At 35.5% G+C, this 11,810-nt stretch overlaps 2 protein-coding genes across 2 annotated transcripts; one reads left to right on the forward strand and one right to left on the reverse strand.

The window, feature by feature from the left end:
- Positions 1 to 215: 215 nt before the first annotated feature.
- Positions 216 to 11,354, reverse strand: LOC117791564 (beta-TrCP). The gene is made up of 8 exons (XM_034631351.1): positions 10,716 to 11,354; positions 8,314 to 8,536; positions 3,078 to 3,349; positions 2,832 to 3,011; positions 2,307 to 2,761; positions 2,051 to 2,240; positions 1,841 to 1,976; positions 216 to 1,744 (listed from the first exon to the last, which is right to left on the reverse strand). Exons 1-8 carry the CDS (start codon positions 10,770 to 10,772, stop codon positions 1,725 to 1,727), a joined length of 1,533 nt encoding a protein of 510 aa, XP_034487242.1. The 5' UTR covers positions 10,773 to 11,354; the 3' UTR covers positions 216 to 1,724.
- LOC117791571 lies at positions 6,270 to 7,945 on the forward strand. The gene is made up of 6 exons (XM_034631358.1): positions 6,270 to 6,425; positions 6,478 to 6,669; positions 6,884 to 7,107; positions 7,159 to 7,506; positions 7,569 to 7,754; positions 7,811 to 7,945. The coding sequence occupies exons 3-6, from the start codon at positions 7,045 to 7,047 to the stop codon at positions 7,901 to 7,903; spliced, it is 690 nt and encodes a 229-aa protein (XP_034487249.1). The 5' UTR covers positions 6,270 to 6,425; positions 6,478 to 6,669; positions 6,884 to 7,044; the 3' UTR covers positions 7,904 to 7,945.
- Positions 11,355 to 11,810: the final 456 nt, after the last annotated feature.

Genomic DNA, 11,810 nt, shown 5'->3' on the forward strand with positions numbered 1-11,810 from the left:
CTTAAACGGTTCAGGCGCGCTATTTAAATAGTATATTAATTTTTTTAGACAAGTTGTTTGATTTAGCAATATGATTATAATTAATAAAACCATTAAAATATAAATAAAGGTGATAATTTTTATGAATGTTGCTCACATGAACGAATCGAATGTATTTTACTAATTATTGAAAGATCAGCTAGTTGTGGTTTTTCACCATAAATAAATCACATTTATAGCATTTATACACAATTTATTATTTCTAATCATAATATATTACCTATATTTACCAATTTGCGCAAGTTGCAGTTCCATTTTCCAATTTCAACAAGCTGCGTTTCCACTAAAGTTTTACATATTGGGCTTGTATATATAGTAGTACATTTTGTAATTTAGTTTTCATCAACTTTTCTTAGTCTTAAAACGTTATATACATAATACACGATCGCGAAAGCTTCAAATCTATATATTAAGCATCGAAACTTAAAGTTAGACAATGTAGTGGCTATCAAATTGATCACAATCAACGACATATTTAAAAACGACATGCAATTGTCTAATTCCTACACATAAATCGTAATCTATCAATTCAATTCATACAATCAAAGAATAATCAATATATTGCAGTATATATTTTTATTACTTTAGTTTTTCATATTTTTGCCTAATCAACAGTATTAAGTCGCACTGTATAATTAAAGTTCAGAGAAAACAATTACGACTTTTATGTCTTTTACACAATAATTGAATTCTGTTCTTTTAAATTTTTTTTAAGTTATTTACTTAAGACCTAATTAATTAATTTATATTGATTTTATTTTTACAATTTTAACACAAACATTAGGCATGTAAATTAAATTACAAAATGTGTAATGAGAAAAGCGATTCGCAAAGTAAAAAAACAAAAAAATCATGTTTCGCCAAGTTAATGTAGCTTTAACTAACACCTATGCTAAAGACTATACTCTGTACGATCTGACAGTTTTGCTGTTTTTTTTTTTATATATATATTCTATTCGCATTTTATGTGTAAAAAATGTTCCTCAAAATGTTATGATACTCTTAAAGCCGCACTCAACTCAATGCACTGTAGTTATTTGAGCTAAACATTAGTTACATTAATATCTGTGCCACTGTCGCGAGCATAAACAGTGGATCCAACGGTTTACACAGACTGACCTTAATTTTTTATATAATGCCTATTTAACTAATACATTATTCTGTTTAAATTTGTATACTATATTTTTTTTTTGTATTTTTCTTTTCGTACAATTCTCAAACCTAACAGCCAGTTTATGCAAAAATATTTGTTATACTCTCTTGTTGTATTTATTATTGTGTATTGGTTTTTTGTATTCTTTAATAACTTCATTAATTCATATTATGTTTGTGTGTGTGTTTGCTTTCATTAAATGTGGATATTTGTTTTTGCTTATGTTTTTGTAGTGTGTTTTTGTTGCATTTCATTAAAATCGGAGATCGCAGTAGCTTGGGTTCAACATAATTAAATGGACGAGTCTCAACGCTGTTTGCTGGCTTATCAGTATTCATTAGTTTTCATGACCATCATCATCATAATCAAGATTATCAATATCAACCTCATCATAATCAATCTCCTCCAGCTCGAGATTAATATCTTGATCATCATCATTATTATCATCATCGTCGTTATCATTCCCTTCCTGCTCCCCCTCTTCGCTGGAGGAATACAGCTGAAGCTCCCGTAGCTGCCTTTGCACAAAATGTTAATGTTCCATAAGGGCCGCTAAAATAAAAGCAACAAAATGTTAAAAAAAAAAAAAAAAATGAAAATAAATACACATATGTATATATTGGAGTTAAAGTGAAAGTTAGGTCTTACGTGACGGTGTTCGGCCGGTCTTATTCTCATTGGGTGTGAAATTTAGAAAGTCCCATATTAAAATAGTATCATCGTGCGAGCTGCTCACAATTTGAAACTCATCGAATTGCAGGCGAAAAACGCGACCAGTGTGCTCCTAAATGGTATCAATTAGTACTCCATATTCACATATATATTTCATATTATAAATTCTGATTAGAGTGAACTCACCACGAGCGTATTGAGGCACAATGTGTTGGAAGCGGCTCGCGGATCTAGTGCGGCAACCAAATCCCACACTTTAATTTTGCCATCATAAGCGCCACTGACAATTCGCTTCGTATCGAAACGGATGCAGCGCACCAGCTCTTCATGACCCTCAAGTACGCGCAGGCAGGCGCCGCACTCGATATCCCATAACCTGTCACGAGTTGTTCACACAATGAGTATGATATTGGAGTTGCAATTGAATTAATTTCGTAATTACCTGATAGAGTTGTCGGAGCTGCCACTAACCACCAGACGATCTCTATACTGCAGGCAAGCGATGCCACGTTTGTGGCCATTCAAAGTGCGCACAAATTCACAGCTCGATGTGGACCACACTTTGATGGTGCGATCTCCGCTGGCGGACACAATGTACTTCTCATCAAAGTCTACCACATTGACGGCCGCACGATGTCCGACAAGGACGCGACGCAGGGTTATCTCGCTCGGCGAGGTCATGTCCCAGACTGCAATGGATCGATCCTTGGAGCAGGTCACCATCATGCCGTTGTTGAAGCGTAAATGAAGCACCGCCTCGCAGTGATGAATCAGTGTATTGACCATTTCACCAGTATTGACATCCCACACACGCACCGTAGAATCGCTCGAGCCGCTAATAATCACCTTATCATCATACTGCAGGCACAGCACCGAACCAGTATGTCCCATCAAAGTCTAAGAAAAGAAAACAAGAATTCAATAAGAGTTTGCCAGTTATAATGTCTGCACTTGACGATGGATGTACCTTGACGCACTGTAGATCCGTGCGATCCCATATCTTGATGGTGTTATCCCGCAAACCGGAAACAATCTTGCCATCATCGTACTGCAGGCAGTAGACACCCTTGGAGTTCTCTGAGCGACAATTAATGCGACGCAGCATATGCCTTCCAGTTCGCCAGTTATTCTCAATGGTATCAATGTCCTATTGTCATGTGCATAAATTGGAAATTAGTTGTAATTATGATAAAGGTAATTCAATCAATCTCACATTCATAATCTTGGGAAACAGCTCGCGATGGTATGAATGTGGCCTCTGTAGTTGTCCCGGTCGCGGTTTAAACAGATGCTGCATCCAATTGCGTCGCTCGGCCAGTCCACGCCACAAGGAATCGGTGCGCACCTTGCGCTCAATGAGTTTCTTCCATAGCATGCCTTCGGATATGACGCGTAGCCATTCCTTGCATACCAATTCGGCGGACTTGAGTGATTCGGCATCCAAATACGATAATATGTTCTCGGCAATGTGATCCAGACCTTTTTCTGTAAACCATAATAGTTGTCAAGTTTTAGTTATATTGTTATATTTTTTATTTTTAAATTATATATTTTAATTAAAAAATAAGAGATTAAATTAATTTATACATGAATAATTTTAAATATCAAGATATCCTGTGTAGTACAAGGTGTAGGATAAACAGAAATAGTAAATTTGAGTGCTTGCCATTCTATATCAGAATTAATTTTTTTTTCAACTGAACATTTTCAACTTTTATTTTTGGAATTTGTCGAAAAAAAATTTTACTCCATTGTGTTGAATCAGATCAATCAAGAAATCAAATCTCCGCAACTTAACTTGGAGTTTCTTGTACTCAAATAAACCCAATATAAAAGATTAAGAAACGGGCAAGTAAAATTTGATGACTCATGACAACTTTCAGGTTGTTTAGGTTCCTGGAAAGCTCTTTAAGCCAAAGTGGGTAAGCAAAGTAAGTCCCACACTATGTACACAATTATATAAATATTATTTTTATATATATAGAATTATTTATATACTTAGTTACACATGCAAATAGTTAAGGCCTAGAGTTGTGACTCATTGCAGTTGCTGGTTGTGATCTCGCTGTTTTTACCAAGCTGTGCATATCTCGTATCACGCTAATGAAGCAACGATATCTAAACTGAAGCTCGGCTCGTAGGTGCGCTCTTCCAGACCCACGCGTCACCTCCAGAGACGAGACTGTGCGCGCCTAACGGCATTTAAAGCAGCATTTAGCAGCGGGAGTGGCGAATTGGAATCGACCAATCGACAGATGTCACAAGCCATGGATAAGGGAATCAAGACGTGGCGAGAGTAGGATTCGGAGGGAACCAAAGACCGCCCTGCTGGTCTGCAGTGAAGTGCATAAAGTGCTGCATTTGCCAAACACAATTAAAAATGTGCATAACTCGCTTTGGAAGTCAGCAAGCAAAGTGACTTTGCAACAACAACGACGACAACGCGTTGCAACGTTGATGTAGTTCAAGTTGTCGATGTTGTTGTTGTCGTTGTCGTCGTCGTCGTCTAACGGTCCATGTCGCCAGCCTATCCTCAGTTAGTTCTTTGCGTCTATCTGTCTGTCTCCAGTATACACATATATGTGTGTGAGTGCGTGTGTGTGTGCGAGTGTGTGTGTTTATGTGCCTGGTTAGCTGCCTTTGAAGTGCATTACAATGTAAATGGAGGAAACAACGGTGCTTATTTCCCGCTCTCGTTCCCATTTTATTACATGCTCATCCTGACAAGTCTGTTGAGCATTTCAAGTTGTGTTTCTCTCTCTCTCTCGCTCACTGCCTTGTTTTGGGATTAAACAGCTCTTTGAAAGAGCCTACGACTTGCTACTCTCCATTCAGCATGTAATTATGTACCCAAGGATATCCGGAGTACTTTCAACTGTACGTCTTTAAGTCATTGTTGAGGTTCCATCAAAATTCTAGGGTTCAAAGCTAACTAAAAACCAGCTGCAAGCCACAGGATAAAGTCCCAAAGCTAATCTGTTCAGCTTTAGGGTACCCCATAAATATCCTTGACACTCAAGGATGAATTTTTTTTCTGTGCATTTTAAGCATAATATTTAGCTTGTATGCACTTTTTCATGTTCATGTCCGCTTTGGTGAAGTTCTTGTGAAATTAAAAGCAATTCTTAAATAGTTTGACAAGATGTTAATATAATGTAACATCAGTAAGGTAGAAAAAACGTAAGCTTTATCACGGGACTAATAAAACTATACACAAATTTGATGATATTACATCGGCTTTCATAACAGTAATTAAAGTGATTCTACATTATGATTATTTTGTTCATTGAATAAAATATGTCGTATTGCTCAGGTTTTTGCTTCAGCTGTTATTTTGTTTTGTTTCCTTTTTTGTTCCGGCAAAGCGTGTTTAATGGGAAGCAATGACCTTTGAGTCAACAACATAAGCAACGCCAACGACTCCAGCAACAGACCCCGCACCTGTATCTGCCTAACCTGCACCCCGCATCCCACACACCTCGCACTCCCAACAGAAAACAGTTGCACAGCAACGTTCAGCACCCGGTAAGTGAAGGAGAAACAGGAGCGCAGGAGAAAGTGGGGTATTGGTTCGAGTTCATGTTTTGCTGTTCAACTTTGTTATTACTTCACTTTGAAATTGCTTTTTTTTTTACTTTGTTGTTACTAAGGTTGCTGTTTCAATAAACGTTTATCTCTTAGTTCTTATCTAGTTAACAATGCTTAATATGAATATGTTGGTTTACATATTTCAAATAAATAATTTTACAAGAAATTCCATATCTTGCTTTCTCTATAAAGATGAATTGAAAAACAGTAGCTCAAAAAAATGATGAAAACTCAACTTCTAGCATATATAGCATAATCTTCCGTCATTTAAATGTAAAATGTTTACTTAAAATCATCCCCTTTAAACATCAAAAATATTATATTACACATTTCGTCAAACACTCGTTTTACAAAATAATATAAGATGTTTGCCGGACACGCTATAGAGTCTTCGACTGAGGAATCATTAAATGAGGATCCTATAGAAAACGAACCGAACCTTGACACAAAGTTGCAGGCTGCAGTGAGGTGGATCATCTATATAATTACCTATGCACTGGCAGTATGTTCCTTTATTCTAAACTCATTAAATTATAACCGCTTTAATGTTACTTTATTCAGATCATAGGTCAATGTGTAATATTGATTGGCATGGTCTTAAATGATAACATGGGGCACATTAACCCCGATAAACTGGGATATGACTTTATGACCATTATATATCTATTTGTCTTATCCGGAGTGATAATCTTAATCGTTGCCATCGCAGGTGGTGGCTGGTTCAATGTCCACCAGAGTCTATTGCTCCGAGTTGCAAGTATTTGAAAAAGAAAGTTTTACTTGCTTCATTAACCCTTTGATTCTTCAACAGCATTCAGCACTCACTGTCTGCGCAATTATTATCGTGTTGTCTTTAATTGTCGTTGTTTCGTTCCGAACAACTGAATATAAAGCCAATCTCTATGTGAACAAGTGCTGGGATGACTTTACTAAACTGAACAAAACCGTTGATATGATGGCATTACAGATTCGGGTATATCTATATCTGAGATCAATCATTTCCCCTTAACACATTTATCATTTAGTTCAGGTGCTGCGGTCGAAATGGTATAAAAGATTATGCACAGTACGATCATGTGCTAAGAATGTCCTGCTACAAGGATTTCAATTTGCAAACTGAAGCCTACTCTAAAGACTGCACACATGCAGTTAAAGACTATGCAGCAAAAAAGCGTAATAGTTGCATTATTATCAATGGTGTAATCATTGCATTGATGGTGAGTGCTATGAGTGAAGATCATTTTTCAAATCAGTCAATAATAAATTTATATATTTCTTCGAGCTGTCTTCATTTAAAAGCAAGAAGCATATAGTTGTATATAAACAATATCCATCAGGGTAAACCCTAACTTCAGATAGAATACTTCCATATAGAAAGTAATCCTGAGCTCTTTATTTTATATTTTTAACTCCTGCACATCTTTTCCTTAGGCTATCTACTTTTTGTTGTGCAAATTGTTGTACCATTGGCGACTGATAAAGAAGCTTTAATAGTTCATAATACGTAATCCAGTGGAATGCTGTCAATAAATTAACAGAAAACAACACGAAATTAGTTTTGTTCAGTTTTCTTATTAAGTTGTATAAATTAAATGAAGAATTGCACTATAGAGTTCCTGTTATGGATTAACCACTTGCAGTCATTGGAATTTGGTGTGAGTAGCCAATTGAATAATGATAACATATTAAATCCCATTGTTTTGTAGTTGCTAGGCATAACACTGATAATGGGTGGGGTTTATCTACCGACCGGTAATGCCTATATGCAGGTTCAGTTAGTCTGTAACTGCAGTTTGACGATGCGCAAGCTTTTCATTGTCAGCGGCGGAACTATGATCCTTACGGGTGCAATGACTGCATTCTGGTATCGCAGGCACATGGAGATTATCTATATGATATACATTGTACTCATAGTGCTGTCCATTGTTTTTACCATCTCGTTGACCATTTGCATAACAAACAATTGCGATTCAAAGACAGCTATAGAGAAGATTGAAAAACTCTGGCTCAACACCGAATATGATGATAATACTTTTTTCAAGATGCAGCAATATGTAAGCTATAGATTCTGTTCATCTTTATTATTCTTTAAATTTATTGCTGTCCCCCTTTCCAGCTCGAATGCTGCGGAAAGACAGGAGAATCGGACTACGTTGAAAAGGAGCCATTTCCAGTATGTCACAAGGACTTTGATAATGAGAACACCAAATTCACCGTAGGATGCGTAAAGGCGGCAGAACGCTTCTATGACCAAAAGGCTCTTGTCGCAGAGCTGATTGCGTGCCTTGTAGTAATTATAGAGGTAACTTCTTTAAATCGCACAACTTGAGAGTTCATATCTTAACATTTTTTCCATAGCTAAAGGGTCTGGGACTTGCTGCTGTACTTTATCGCACCAGGAAAAGGGTCGCTGCTTTATCTATTCAACACACAGTTACTTATACGCAATGAATTTCTATTTTTATAACATCGATATTATACATATATATGTAATATATTCAGTATTCTTATATGAAATCATGTAGGACTGAAGTTTCCCTTTTATATAATTGGTTTGTGGATAATGTCTTCGTTTAGACGATCGCTTAATTAATAAATAATAAAAAAAAGAAGGGTTATATTTAGCCCACTAAAGATTTGATACCGTTGCACAGCCCTGATTGCTCCGGCTCATTGCTTATACCTGATCCTAAATTATGCATTATCCATTATTCATAAATCACTAAGACAATGAATCTCAATTTTTTTTTTTAGAGCTCTGAACAGTTCTACATATATGTTTGTATTTACAGATTGTTCATCTTTAATGCATTATCTGAGAAGTATTTGCAAAATCGATTGCATAATATTAGTTTACTTACTTGGCAGCAAAGTTATAAAGTCGCGCTGTAGCATCGGCTTCAGATATGCATTGATCTGCCCGTGCTGATAGTGGCACATGCGCGTTAGCAGCTGCTCGACAAAATCAACCTGCCCCGATTCGCTCCACTGTGTAAAGTACTGAAAGCAGACTTCCCGCTCCGTCTGATATGTGGGCGATGAGTCTTTCTTACGCACCGGATCGTATAGCATTGTGGTTGTGAACTGTAAGAATGTACACAGAAAGAAAGCATATTAATAAATGAGAAATAAAAAAAGAAAAGTAATTATGAAATTATGTAATATGTATATACTGCTACCTCTCTCTCTCTCTCTCGCTCTCCCTGCCTCTCTCTTTCTATGTGTGGCAATGTCAGAGGGCAACTCGTAAAAGTGCTCGAAAGTAGGTAGCTCTCTGTGGTATAAAATGAGTAATGGCAGGTTATGTGCCAAGCAAAGATTGTGCAACTCTCAGACGAGTTGGCGACCCGCAAATAAACTTCAGGCTTACAATTAGCCAATTAGTTGAGCTTGAAGTTTGGCTTTTTTTTTCTTTTTCTTTTTGGGTTTTGTTTTCTTCTGGTTTCTTCAACTTTGGTTTCGACGTTTATGTACCAGTATTTGGACTCGTGTGGTTTTTCACATTATTTATCACGAAAATTGTGAATTTAAGCTAAGCATGAGAATGAGCAATGAGGCAGCCACATATCATTCATGCGCTGAGAGCAAATGAATGAGAATGGTCAAATTCATTTTAATATTAATAATTGAATCTATGTATCGTAACGTTTTTTTAGAACTAACAAGAAAAGTTTTTCCAATTAAAAGAACATCGAAATGTTTAAATTTACTTTAGTTTATTTCTAAATTTAGTTGTCTTGAACTGTAAATAAAAAGACTCGGCCTAAATCTGACTCATTTTTTATAATTAAGTTAACTGCAATGTCAGCATTTTATAAATATCTATGTATTAGTGATAAGTATTTATATACTTGGTATGTTGCGCTTCTCTGTAAATGTACATATGTATGTACTAATACCTTGACTACTTTTAAACCTTGTTTATACGTGTGTAATTGTATGAGTTAGTAAGTTAACAATGTCATGTGTGTGTACATGTTTTTAGCGCTTAATTTAATTGCAATATCATAGTTGTTGTTGCTGTTCGTTTGCGCTATTTGTTTGCTTTTGCATTAAAAATTAAAGTTGATATCGTTTTCGAGATTTAGTTAATGATTGCGGAAACTATTGGCCTCCAGCTATAAATATTGGACACTTGACGGTAGTTGTAACTATTATAAGTGCTGCTTACTATTAACTAGGTCAGTTTCTGGAACAATATTACACTAGATAACACATTTTAAATTTTTGGCGACATATTGATATATTAAATTTCATTTCCAAACATTCAGTTAGTAGAACTCAATATATAACCTCTATTCTGATTTGAATAGGACTACATAAATCCACAGAGTGCCACAATCAAGGGGGTAGCAATATGAACCGGTTTGTAGCCTTGTATATAATATATGTGACCCGTATTTAAAACTTATTTACAGTCAGACTCCGCTGCGAAATCTTAATGATAAACCAAGAAAAAAAGTAATAGTAATTTTGCCAATGCACAATCCCCCACCAATTCACCTTGATGTCAGCTTTGGCTCAACAATAACAAAGATGACTCAAAAATTAAAACTTAATTGCTGAGTGCGTACAATTTGCCAAAAAAAAAAAAAATCAACTTTTGACCCAGAAACCGAAGCCAAGTAAATAAATGGAGAAGCATTTATTGACTGGACTGAATGGAACTGAACTGCCTCGCTTACCGAAAGCGGGGGGAGGGGAGGACTGACCTTCATTATCACACCTCCACCTCTGCCTTCACCACAGCCTCTCATATTTACGCACAATAAACCAAATGTATGTATAAACGAAATTTGACCGAACCAACCAATTGAAATAAATACAAATATACACAGTGTGCTACAAATGTTTGTGTATAAACAAACTTGAAAGTAATGAGGCCAATTAACTGCTAATCGCAAAATACAAAATATACAATTAAAAATAAATATAAAACAAACAAAAATAATACGAATAAGCTTGCTAGGGAGTGGGAAATGTTTAAGGCTAAACGTTAAAGGAACGCTAACATATATTTAATAGAGTGCACGAGTGCAAAATTTATATCAACATCCACATTTACACGTACATACATGTATATTCATACGAAAATAAAACACACATTAATGAATATCTACATACATCTGTGACACCTTGAACATTATGTATGTACATTTGAATTGATATTGAGCGCTGCATACATACATACGCACACTTATTTGTGCATATATACGATATAAAACTCAACTCATTAATTACACCTGAAAAGTGATGAACTTACGGCTTGTGCATTGGAGTTAGTCTCGTCCATTATTTTGTCAGTCTCCATTTTCATCATTGTGTTGTTGTTGCTGTTGGTTGTGTTTGTTGAATTTGTATAGCTGTTTGGCTGCTGCTTAGTACACTCGGTCGCACTTATACAGATTTTTTATTTTTGTTTTGCAATAACTTAAATCAAACAATACGTTAATTAACTTAGCACATGTATATTTCCATTAATAGGTAATTAGGGATTTTATTAACTTGCAAGAAAAATATTAATTTGGTTTGAGGTTGTCCCTACAACTCTCTTCTCAGGGTGGTGACTTTAGCGCTTTCTCGTTTTTATCCACTTAAAATTTCATTGCTTTCTCGTTCGCGCTTTCCACCACGCCGCGCATTTACTGACTGACACCAACAAATATGTGTTATTCCCTTTGGCAAGTCATTCTTTTATACTTTTCATTTGACTTGAACGCTATATTATTGACTTTTTTGTTTCTTTACGCAATATTATGATTGCAATTACGCTGTGCAATTGCCCGCAAATGCACGCGTCTTTCTTTGTGTTGTTACACTTTTACGATTAATTTGACTTCAATTTCATGATTTTTTCTCCACAAAAAGCGACGTACGTCCTAAAACCGAGGGTTGCCCATCCGGTAAAAGTTTCCGATCTGGCTCGATTTTTTGTACTTAAAAAACCAAGTACATTTTAGAAATTGGGTGTTTTTTATTTTTGTACTTAATTTCAGATTTTTTATTTTCTAACATTTTTTAAAATTTTTGCACAGTTTTTTTTAGAATTTTTTTTATTTAGAATTAAATTAGATAACTCCTCTTCCCGACGGCTGACGAACTTAAAATGTTTTTTAAAATGGTAAGCTTAATTTTTTCTAATTTCTAAATTTTAATTTTTATTAAATTTATTAATTTTTAATTGAGTTTTTTGCATTTTAATGTTTGCATTTTTTGTCAGTGATGAAACGGTGTTGTTCGTTGCCATCTGACAGAATAAAGTTTCCATTTATTTTAGAGTTGCCAGACCTAGAAATCTGATCTGGATCATTTATAAATTAATGCCTTTTTTGCAGAACTTATATTCTTGGTAAATTTC

This window comes from Drosophila innubila (genome assembly GCF_004354385.1).
Source record: "Drosophila innubila isolate TH190305 chromosome 3R unlocalized genomic scaffold, UK_Dinn_1.0 2_E_3R, whole genome shotgun sequence".
NCBI lineage: Eukaryota > Metazoa > Arthropoda > Insecta > Diptera > Drosophilidae > Drosophila > Drosophila innubila.

Coding starts and splice junctions, on each gene's coding strand:
- LOC117791571 (XM_034631358.1), top strand. CDS start 7,045: ATGAAGAATTGCACTATAGAGTTCCTGTTATGGATTAACCACTTGCAG. Junction 7,507..7,568: donor TTTTCAAGATGCAGCAATAT/GTAAGCTATAGA, acceptor CCCCCTTTCCAG/CTCGAATGCTGCGGAAAGAC. Junction 7,755..7,810: donor GCCTTGTAGTAATTATAGAG/GTAACTTCTTTA, acceptor TTTTTTCCATAG/CTAAAGGGTCTGGGACTTGC.
- LOC117791564 (XM_034631351.1), bottom strand. CDS start 10,772: ATGATGAAAATGGAGACTGACAAAATAATGGACGAGACTAACTCCAAT. Junction 2,762..2,831: donor CGGATCTACAGTGCGTCAAG/GTACATCCATCG, acceptor TTCTTTTCTTAG/ACTTTGATGGGACATACTGG. Junction 2,241..2,306: donor AGCTCCGACAACTCTATCAG/GTAATTACGAAA, acceptor AACTCGTGACAG/GTTATGGGATATCGAGTGCG.